The sequence below is a fragment of the Leptidea sinapis genome, chromosome 37 (assembly GCF_905404315.1).
Source record: "Leptidea sinapis chromosome 37, ilLepSina1.1, whole genome shotgun sequence".
Classification (NCBI taxonomy): Eukaryota; Metazoa; Arthropoda; class Insecta; order Lepidoptera; family Pieridae; genus Leptidea; species Leptidea sinapis.
In genome coordinates this window covers 5,655,449-5,667,800 of record NC_066301.1, presented here as the reverse complement: position 1 = coordinate 5,667,800, position 12,352 = coordinate 5,655,449, and the positions used below count along the sequence as shown (strand labels likewise).

Sequence of the window (12,352 nt, the reverse complement as noted above, 5' to 3'; positions counted from 1 at the left end):
CGTCGCAAATTGCATGGCCTAACGACTTTATACAAAATACTGGATGGCACAATTTCTACTTCCCTCTTGTCGAATATTCATCTAAGAGTCAATACTCGTCGTCGTCGATACAATGCACTACTACTCGAAATCAGTGAAGTACCTGACATCCACAGTTCATCTGTTTGTAAATGGAAATCTAGTTTATATAAATTCCTTAATTAGTTTAAATTCTTAAAAAAGCATCTTAATATAACTACCATAATTATTCACTTCTATTTGTCCAAATATATATTCTCTCTATGTTTTTCTTCTATAATACTACATTACCTAAAGTTAGTTTTAAAATCGCTATTACTGTTGTATTTGCATAGTTATTGATTTATGCTAAATATGCTGAGTACACACCCTTGTGGAGTTGCAGCCTATCTTGTAAATAATAACAGTACTAATAAAAATAAAATAAAATAAACTTTTTTTTTGATTTCGTGCCAAGGGTGCTCGATTGGGTTGAGGTCCGGGCTATTTGCTGGCCAATCTATCAATGATACCGACTGACTGTTATGAAACGATTTGACTGAACGGGTGGTATGTTTCCGGTCGTTATCATGCTGAAACGTCCATATAATAGGGAGATGTTCCTCAGCGTAGGGAAGCATAGTTTCCTCTAATATTGCCTTGTATTGATGTTGGTCTAAATTACCCTGAACTTTCCTCACAGGTCCCACTCACGTCCAGAAAATGAACCTCACATTTTAATGTTTCCACCGCCATGTTTCACCTGCTTTTTTGTGAATCTTGGATTCATTTCCGCTTTTACAGGACATCGTACGTATTTCCTTCCATTTGAAGACATAAAATTAACCTTGGCTTCGTCAGAGAATAATACATGTTGCCATTGGGCGCAGGTCCAATGTAATTATTTACGTGCAAAAGTCAAACGTGCATTTCTATGTTCTTTCTTCAACAACGGTACTTTGCGAGCAACTCATTCGAACAACCCTGCTTCTATCAGACGTCGTCTAACGGTCCTCGTTGTAACAGCGGCTCTTTCGACCCTAAAGACTTCGTGTTTTATTAAAACAGAGCCTAAAAATGGATCTTTCTTAGCTAACCTGGTTATCTTTGTATCATATTGTAACAAATCTGCAAGAATGCAGATTTGTTATTCTCGATCCTTTTTATCTGGGCACATTTAAAGCTGTGTTGTTGCGCCGTAAATGTTGCACTGCATTGCACACCATAGTTTTTAAAATATTCTGCTATCCCTCGGTATGACCAACCACGCTCGACAAACTTCATGATATGTATGATATATATAGATAAGCACGATGATTTTTCGTAGTGTTGTATCGCAACTTTTATTTTTGCCCATTTTTCTTCAAAATAGTTCTCAAAACTTAAAATTAATAATCTTGATTGCCGCCAAAACTACCACGAAACGATAGGAGAAGAAATAAAAAAATATTGAGATTCAGATTTTGAAAATAGAACGGAATATCTCAGTGTCCCTAATTAAATGACCAGCCAGCATATTTTGAACAAATAGCACTGTGATAATCGATCAGCTATACTGTAAAGAGTTTTAATGTTTAGGACGTTGTTATTGTTTGTATAATCGGGCACATAAATGACTAATTATACTTAAATGTAAGGGATGTGAAATTTTGTTTAGACTCGCTGGAAAATAAAAAATAAATTCACAATTTGTTTTAACTACAGAGTGTCCCTAATTAGTTGACCACGACTGTATATGTGTAAAGTGATGCAACAAAAATATCTAAAAGTCATGGCTTACACGAGTAGATAAGTTAAAATTGAATGTTAATTAATAAAAATAAAAGAAAGAGTTATTGGAGAACTGTAGGTGCAAATATCCACACGCACCTTCACGCACACTTCGCTTGTTATGTTAACAATTACAAAGATATATATAGATAAGCAATAACAATGACGGTAAAATATTGAATATTTTATTAGAAAGAGCGCAAAAAAGAATGCTGGGAGAGTTTCTTGCGCCGCTTCTTCTCTCTCAGAGCGCCATTTGTTTCCGAAGCAGTGGTAGAAGTGACATCAAAATGAAATCTGAAGGAATTTAGTTTTAGACAAAAAAATGCCTCGTATGGCTTTTATATAAGGTCACAAGATGAACAGAGTCCCCGACAGGACTATCCAGCCACCTTAAGGCGAAGAGTAAGTAGAAAACACGCAAACATGGTGTTTTTAGACAAGTTTTGTGGTGAAAGTATAGCATTTTGAGCTATGAACACGACTTATTCCTGTTACACATACCCTTAAGTCTTATTTGTAGGTTGCTAATGCTTGCTGTTGGTTATAGTTAACACTGCCGAGCCTTTTTGAACTACCACTTTTCTTACAAGTTAAACAAATTTTTTGGCATGGCGTGACGCATTTTTTTGGTACTTCTCTCAGAAAAGTTATTCTTATAGCTTGTACTTTTTTGTGTAGGTTAATTTATTCAGATTAGTTGTGAATAACGAGGATTGTAAGCATATAAACTGTTTACCACGCAAGAATTTTCAAAATATTGGCTTTGTTACATAGATGGCGGGCCGGCAGCCGTGAACTCATATCGCTCAAGGTCGCTGGCATTTAGTGTCGCCTTAAACGCAGGTTCACCGGAATTACACATGGACCAGGCATCACCATCTTCGACCATAATATGTTAGGGAAGGGAACTACTCGTCCTAACACGCTCCTACAAACAATGAAAAGCGTAACAAGGGGTTAAAGAATGAAATTGCCGTTTTATTGTAATAGGTACTTCGAATTGACATAGAACCTTCATGGTTTGAGATTTTTGAGTGAAACTTTTTCCACATGGTTTATAGTTCTGTTTTTAAAATATGTATGTGCAATATTCGATTATCGACTTTCAGTTCCTTTTTAATTTTTTCCAGGTTTATAGGCACGCCATGGGTACCGCCAATATACAAATACTTCCAGATTAAATCTATTTAATATTACGGCCATTTAAGGTATTTAAGGTACTTCTGATTGTAAATTGTTACTTACTCCTTGCTAAGCGACTGAAAGCTATTTTTTACCATGAGCAAAGACACACAGATCAACAGAATATGGTATGGCATACTTCGTGTGCGAGTACAACTTACACTTGGCTAGTTTCTTGGATGAAGTTCTTTTACGCGGCTTACAGTATATTATATTAGTCTATGTGAAAATGTGACGTAACGAAAATGTGTAATGCACCTACACTTTTTTTTGATAAAATGGGATATTAATGGCGGTTCCCAATATTCAGTCTATCTCTTACTTCAAATAAAAATCGTAACTATCGTTGACTCTTCTGTCCCAATAAACTTATCAACGGTAACTCAACTTATCTGTACACGCTTTCTGTCAATGGGACGACGTATAGCCTACCAGCGATAGAAGTTTGTATGGAAATTTCAATTTACGCGTCCCAATATAAGGCGATAAGAATGACTTATCGGGTATATTGGGAGAGCTTCAGATTATTGACAGCTAATAACTGACAGTAGAAGGTAGTAATTTATCTCTATCTGTAGATACGAGTAGTATATTGGGAATGGCCGTTAGTCGTCATGCCATTGCACTTGAACTAAAAGTAAACCATGTAATTATTATTAGATAAATGTTTTATTTTTATTGTGTACCTTAAATGAAAATATTGGACGAGACGAGCATTTCCTTCAGCTGATGGTAATTGATACGTCCTGCCCAAAAATTCTGAGTGGCCCAACAATTGCGCTCGTCACCTTGCGACATAAGATGTTAAGTCTCATTTGCCCAGTAATTTCACTAGCTACGGCGCAATTCAGACCAATACACGGTGATGTTTATACATTACTGCTTCACGGCAAAAATAGGCGCCATAGTGGTACCCATAATCTAGCCGGTAACCTGTGCAAAGGTGTCTCCCCCTGGTAATTGTTCCAGCAAAGTAAAGGCACAGTAATATAGACTTGCTGGGATCAATTTTATGGATTTTTTTTATTTTTTATGTTACTTTTATTAGTTGTATTAATTTTGTTATTTAAAATTAATATTTTATAAAAAAAATTGTAAGAAAATTTACAAATTATTTATGTTAAAAAACTCCGATAGAAATAAAGCATAAAATATCCAGATTACCTGCAAAAGCGTCTTTTATGGAGGGGGCTAAATGCTTATTCTTTATGTCACGAAAATTTTTATACATAAATCATATTTGCCATATCAAACTAAATTTAGAGTTAAAGAAAACGTGTGAGGAACTTAGTGAACGTATCAGCACATCTTTTTTTGGTAACATCTGGTCTATTTTTCCTATTAAGTCTTGAGTAAGTAACGTTACCAATTATAAAAGCAATTAGTGAAGACGCCGCCCTGTCACCGTTCATTTACCTCTCGACGTGTGAACACATTTGATCTTGTACCGCCTCATTGCACTCTGGAGTCAAGCAAGAAGTTTTAATACGACCATGTGTGTCAAAGAACTTGTCGAAAGCGATGATACATTTAGATGTTTATATACGCTATATTTATAAAATCGCAAAACAACCGAAACCGTTTGTTACGAAACGTCCATCATTTGAGTTTAGCCACAGTTTATGCAAATAGACCACCAGAATCCTCACAGGTCGCTGTAGATGGAGATTGCTCGAATCCGAAGTCCGTGAACGCTGGAGTTCTCTAACGGCCATTCCTAATATTCAGTCTATCTCCAGTTGTGGCCTACTTGGGATTAAAAATCGTAACTATCGTTGACTTTTCTGTCCCAATAAAGTTATCGATGGCAACTCATCTGTACACGCTGTCTGTCAATGGGACGACGTATAGCTTACCAGGGAATGAAGTTTGTATGGAAATTGTAACAGTGAACTGGCGATAAGAATGACTTATCTACCCGATATTTAGACAGCTTCAGATTATTGACAGCTAATTACTGAGAGTAGAAGGTAGTATACAGTATAGGTAGGAGCTATCTCCCACGCTGTTTCTAATGCATATCAATGATAGGTTGCATGCCTTTAGCATGCATTGTTATTCGGATGTCAGAACTGTAGATGCGTTTTACGGTCATGTAGTTCTGTCGTCCACCAGTGCTACATTAAATTTCTTTGTTTCCTCGATTCCTTTCTGCAGAAGCCCGCGGAATGGGATAGTAATAAACCTTTTTCAATCTTACATCCAGAAGACTGAAGCTTGCGTTTTTTTAAATCTTGAACGATTGCCAATTCCATTGTCGTCTAGAAGTCAAAGTCATTTGGCGTCGAAGTAACTGGGTGTTAGGTCTCAATAGAGCGAGGCACATGCAAACAGGCCCACATAGCAACACTAAAAAGTATTAAGAGTCCGGCAAAGTACCTATATTAGATTTTGTTTCCAATATGATTTTTCAATTTCTGTAATTCATTTTCTAAATAAAAACCCATGTCGTATCGTCCCGGAAACAAGGAAGCTCATTCCACAGCTTTGTAGTACGTGGAAGAAAGATCCTTGAAAACCGCACCACATCCGCCAGATGGTGGGGATGATATCTTAAATTGTGGTGTGTCGTGCGAAGGTGGAATTTGGCGGCAGGAATCAGGTGGAACAGCTCTTTGGAACACTCCATATGATAAATGCGGTATAATACACACAATGAAACGACGTCTCTACGCAACGCCAAGTGATCCAGCCGTTTACAGAGCACTGCGTCCCCGAAACTTCAAGGTGCTCTGTGTTGCACGCAGTCTTATGAAACGAGCTGATACTGGTAGACCAGAGATTAGAGCAATACTTCATATGTGGCCGGACCTGCGCTTTGTAGAGTGATAGAATGTGTGAGTAGGGGCGGTTTGAAGAATTGCCGTGTTCTAATTATGACGTCCAGCTTCTTCGACGCCAATTTAGCTTTGCCCTCTAGATGACCGCGGAATTGGAATCGCTTGAGATTTTGAGATCCAGTATTCCGATACTATGCCAGGCTATAAAAGATGTTTTTGAAGAGCCATGATACGACTACATTGTTTTGTGGTAAACGCACAAACACAAACGCAAGAATGGCGCAATAACGGCGATATTAAATGAAGTAGAGCTATCTAACTTTGATCGTAATTAAATAATTCTAAAATCTAAAGTAAAATATTGAAATTTTTAAACAAAATATTATATGTACACATTTAAATTAAATTAAAAAGTGTAGGTACATTCGCATTTATTTCCAGTTAAGTATTGGTAAATATTGGTAAACATTAATCAAACTTTAAAAAAATTGTTATTGGGTTTGTCGCCGCGCTCTAAAATATATAATATAGACTCGATTTCAGGTATATGTACTACAACAGCTATAGTTACTATACCCGTCATTCCCTATTGCTTATGTTATGCATCCGCAGGAAAGAGTTTTTATGTTTACTTTGAGTACTCACGAGTTGGATTACAATTTCGTATGATCGACGCAGTGCGTTACAAACAAAAAATTTTGGCAGTAGAGACTGCCGATAGAAGTAAAAACTAAGAACGATTAAGATTAATTTAATAATGTTTCAAAACAATTAAATTATTAATTTCAATTAATTTTTAAAACTTATAATATATTAATGAATCAAAAACATCATGCCAACAATGCACAGTTTAAACACATTGAACTGTTCACTAAATCTATTCAATTTCAGTTATATGATATACACAGCACTATTATTGTACAATACGTCAGCTGTATAGCTACAGATATACTGCTATAAGCATTAAGGTGACGCAAACTTACGAGATTTGATATATCCAAAAAGTGTCTAACTATCTTCTTTACATAAATGATTCTTCTGTACGTGTTTTGACAGTGAACTCCTCCTAAACGGCTGGACCGATTTGAATGAAATTATCTGTGTGTGTTCAAGTGGATTCGAGGATGGTTTAGATTCACAATTGAACTACCTCCTAAATGGCTGAACCGATTTTGATTAATTTTTTTAGAGTGTTCCAGTGAATTTTCCGATTTTTCAAATTTAACACGTGTGTACTGGACATCGTCTGTCGGGTATATGTATAATATTAACATTTAAATTATTTATTTAATACCGTGTGCCAGTCATGAGCATGTCAGTGACGCGAACTCATAAGATTTTCCCCTGAATAATAATAAACGCAATGTGTCTAGAGAATTTGTATTTGATAACGCCGTAATCCCGTCTCTAATTCGAGCACTCTGGTGACTATGCTAAGAGTTAAAAAAGGCGTATCAATATAGTAGACATATATGTCTACTGTGGTATCGACGTCGTCGCACTTCGAGGGGAGGAGATGACAAACGGATAGCCATATATGCATACAGGACGCTTCAGAGTTTATACAGTAACGGCCTTACAAATAAACATGGTATAAAGTTATACTTGAGAATAAAACAAGAATATGCTAAATGCTTACAAATAAACTGAAAAAAGTATTCTACCGACTATATCGCCACATGAGTAAAACAAGGTACAGAGACTAAGCTACTACATAATGGTCCGGGGCATGTGTGAGTGTCCACTGGCCGCTTGTTCTTGTTGCTTGTTTCGTTCATACAAATAGGTCCGCAACGCTCCTGTGATTCCTCTTAGGAGGACAAACGAGCGTACGCGTCACCTGTTGTTAAGTGATCACCGCCGCCCACAATCTCTTGCAAACCAGAGGAAACACAGGAGCGTTTCCGGCCTTTAAGGAAGGTGTACGCGCTTTTTTTGAAGATACCCATGTCGTATCGTCCCGGAAACACCGCACAAGGAAGTTCATTCCACAGCTTTGTAGTACGTGGAAGAAAGCTCCTAGAAACCGCACTGTGGAGGACCGCCACACATCCAGATGGTGGGGATGATATCCTAACTTATTTAAAAGTATAATATAATCCGGTTTTTAATTTACTCATGATAAGTAATAAAAAGTCTTAATATTCATATTCTGTTTTTATTTGTAATCAATTGATAATTATTATGTAAATACATTATCGAATAATATATTCGCAATGAAGAATTATTCACACTGATTTCCTTTAGAATAATAAAAGAAAGTATTAATTTAAAATATTATTTTATTACATTGCAGTACAGTCAAATTAGTAATACGCAATTTTTTATCTTAAACCTTATTAATATTATGATTCTTAAATAGATATGACTTGTATAATATTATTTTTCTATCTACTTTTTGAAAAGCTTAAATTATACTATAATTATATTACTTGCAGATTTGATAGTCTGTGAACTGAGATCTAACCTACTTAGAATTCAGAAAGTTTACGCAATACCTACATACCTACCTAATTCTATTATCACTCTACAACTTGTCAAACAAGCCAATATAGCTATATTATTATTAATTATACAATAAATAATACGTACTTATACTAAAATACATATTTATGTAAATATTCAAACGAGCGTTGTTAAATTACGGTTTTTGAACCAGTTTCGATTAATAAAATCAAAATTTTGTGTTCTATACTAAATCTAGTCTTCTTTTTTACCCCATAATATTTTTAGATTAAGAAGTTATAAGTGTACCTTAAATGTCTTTTATTATTTATGAAAATAAGGGACGAGACGAGCAGGACATTCAGCTGATGGTAATTGATATGTCCGACCCATTACAATGCAGTGCCGCTCAGGATTATTGAAAAATTCTGAGGGGCACTGCAATTGCGCTCGTCACCTTGAGACACAAGACGTTAAGTCTCATTTGCCCAGTAATTTCAGTAGCTGCGGCGCCCTTCAGACCGAAACACAGTAATGTTTACACATTACTGCTTCACGGCAGAAATAGGCGCCGTTGTGGTACCCATAATCTAGCCGGCTTTCTGTGCAAAGGAGCCTCCCACTGGTATTTTACTTTTACTGACGTCTTTTATTTTTCGGCAGCGAATACTTATTAATACTAGAAAACTCGTCCATCTCAGAAAAAGTAACGAAAATTATTTTCGATTAAGTGTTCATGATTTATGCAGTGTTATTAATGATCTTATGAAACAATGCCATTTTTTATTAAATATTTTAAACATGGATCTCTTACCTCTATTATCTAACTCACTATATCTTATGGAATTTATCACTAACTGCTTTAACGTCCTTAAGTCTGCTTTTTTACTGGCTACACCAACGAACATCACGTAAAAGTCATGCGAAAGTGGGTCTGAATCCCACATACCAGGATCATCACTAGAAATTACTATTGGCATATCTGTAGCCAAATATGTAGCCAAGGGATGGTTCCTTACATCACGGACCAAAGACAGCACAGTGTTTGAAATCACATTTACTTCAACCGCTATATCTTTCTTCTTCACAGCATCCATTAAATCTGGATGTTTTATCAGTGCGTAGCCGTGACCAATGCGCTTTGCCCCAAGGAGAATAGCGTCTACCAGATTTTCATCTGTTGATGTTCCGAACCAATTTGTTTCGCCACCGTGGAAAAAGAACTTCATATTCTTCTTTGCTTCCAAGAGAGTTGGTACATAATCAGACAGTGGTTTCCCAATATCTTCTTGTCCAACCAGATCAAATCCAGCAAAAATATCAGGAAGATATTCTTTAATTTCTCTTGCGGCTTCTAATGTCTCATTAACGGATCTTAATCGACTTCGCGTAAGGATCAATTTAATTCCTATAAAATCTGGATGTTCTTTTTTAAACTGATTTGCAACTCTTTGCATCAGATATGGCCAATACGTTTGATTATGAACTCTGCCATCCAATTCATACAACCTTGACAAACCACTTCTAATCTCGATGTACATAATATTATCGCTATAAAACTCATTTAGTGCTTCCAAAAAAAATTTCTCGCGAACTGGTCGATACGAAATCAGTGATTGTATAGTTTTACACACCTTATTAAACTTTTTCCAAGTATAATTAATATCTTTGTCATAAAACCTTTCATCATTTGTAACCATTGTAAAATACTTTCTCAGCTCTGAATCAAAACGTGTAACGTTATTGGATCTCTCTCTTAATTCGCTTAAAAGGATCCACTTAAAGGAGCAAGGTCGTTGGGGAGGCAGTCTTGAGAATTGTAGATCTAATTCTCCATCAGCTAGACACGCGTATAAGTGTTTCTCATACGTCAGGGCCATTAGTTTATCCGTGCTAAGCATCAGAGTACTATGAATGTGTAATGCAGCTCCTTTAGGCATTCTTCTTATTATTTGGTATACTTTTGAATTCTTTATCTGGTCTCTATAAGAAAAATAGTGTTTTGAAAAATTAAAGAAACTTGGATTCTTAAATGATTCGTCTAGCTCCACATTTTTCCAGCGCATTAATATATCGTTTACGATTTTTTCTTCTTCTGTCAGATTCAGATTCCCACCAACTTGTTTCTCTAGCTCTTGTTCAATGACTCGCGATCTCACGTTTAAGTATTGGCGCAATGATATCCCGCACACATGTCCAGATAACAAAAAAACTACACAAATAAAACTTAACATCTTGTCAGGGTCGGGCAACTGACCTAGACTGAATGAAACTTGCATTATTTGATATTTATATAAGAGCTACGCTCGGTCGCAATTGGGATGATTCCGCGAATTTATCTTAGTACAAAAGTATGTTAGTAATGTTGTTTTTAATATGAGTGATAAGAAAAACAGGGAAGTCTGCAGATAGCAAATAAACACTGATTTATTTTCCAATAATATTACTGGTGTATGAATCAAATTGCATTATTTATAATTACCGCTTCTAATTATTCTTAGTTTGTTATCTCGTTACTTCTCATTAGTAAAATATTTATAATAAATGAAAAAATATAAGCATTCAAAACAACAGTCAATCTATCAACTCTTTGTTATTTTGTAGAGTGACAATACATAGTAAAACATTATACATATTTAGTTATTAACAAAATTCAAATAGATTTGGGAACTTTCATTTTAAAATATAGTTAATGACGTAAGAAACGGAATTATGTTTGTTGTATCGGTAATATAGCCCAAGAATATAGTAGCGTATCAGTGACCAGAGTATTATAATATTTTATATTAATACACAATCACAATTACCGTCAAGGTCGCTCAGCTGGCGATCTTCACTAGCTTTTGGGCTGATCGGAAAATCAAGATATTTATCGACGGTGCATGCTCCGACTTAAAACATCGACCCATAAGTCTTGCAAAGTATGACGTGCTATCCCCAACACTGTTTCTTCTGCATATTGATATGCTGCAAATCAGCAGTATTCATTGCTGTGCAGACGACATCATAGGGTATACTTCTTACACCGGCCAAACATCTCCCAAGATAGCGTCGACAAGAAAACGAACAAAGTTGTGTCTAACATTGAAACAAACTTTTGCAAAATCTCGGAACTGGTCCGGCAAAATTTAGCCCACTTTAACCCTAAGAAGATACAAGGCTGTTCGATCAACGCTTAAAGTTCTCCCTTATTCGTATCCCCTCGATTACATCACTCTTCCAACTACCGCAGCTGGTATCGGCATACTCGACGTCGATATATCGAGCAACGTCCAACGATCAGTTTCGTGATCAGTTGGCGAAATTGGCGTCTAAAAGGCTTTGTGTACTCAGTAAAGCGAGATGGTACTTTATTATACTTTATGGACCAAAAAATGTATGAATTTTGGTGTTAATAACCTCACCATGATAAAGTTTTCAGTTCTATCGTGTTGCCTTAAGTCTTTTTTTTCCATACAGCGAGCAATTATTATTTTTTTTCGATTCAACTTTTACATGTCATAAGACCTCTTTTATAAAACGATACCATCTATGGTTGGTACATTTCAGCGTTTTATCTTATCTCTATTATTAAGATCAATATACCTTATAGAACTTGAAGCTTGCTGTTTTAGTATGCTCTTTTATTATTATTATTATATTATCTGCTTTTTTACTGACAACAGCAACGAACATTTACTACGTGTTGGTTCATGGGATAGTGGATCGGAACCCCACACTCGAGTATCATCACTAGGAATAACTATATGCATATTCGAAGCCAAATACGTAGCAAATGGATGATTTTGTATATGTAAATGTTTGATATCAAGTTAGCTTCAACTTCAATACCTTTTACCTTCACAAAACACATTTAATCTGGGTGTCTTATTTATGCATATACGTGACAAATGCGTTTAATTTCACGCAAAATTGCATCTAATAAATTTTCATCTTTCGATTTCCCAAACCAATTCGTTTCGCCGTATGATTTGTCTAATTCTTCATGACCAACAAGATCGAAACCTGCAAATATGTCTGGACAATCGTTTTTAATATGTGCTTTTTGTAATGTCTATTATTCTAATGTAGATTCCTATTCCTACATTCTGATGCAAGTGTAGATTCCTATCCTCCAATTCCTACGTTCTAGCCTATATTGTGAAATATAGGCTAGAACGTTCCGGTACTTTTAT

At 35.8% G+C, this 12,352-nt stretch overlaps 1 protein-coding gene across 1 annotated transcript; it reads right to left on the bottom strand.

The window, feature by feature from the left end:
- Positions 1-7,996: 7,996 nt before the first annotated feature.
- Positions 7,997-12,009, bottom strand: LOC126975749 (adenosine deaminase 2-like). Its single transcript, XM_050823776.1, has 2 exons — positions 10,985-12,009; positions 7,997-10,160 (listed from the first exon to the last, which is right to left on the bottom strand). The coding sequence occupies exon 2, from the start codon at positions 10,115-10,117 to the stop codon at positions 8,912-8,914; it is 1,206 nt and encodes a 401-aa protein (XP_050679733.1). The 5' UTR covers positions 10,118-10,160; positions 10,985-12,009; the 3' UTR covers positions 7,997-8,911.
- Between the last annotated feature and the right edge of the window lie 343 nt (positions 12,010-12,352).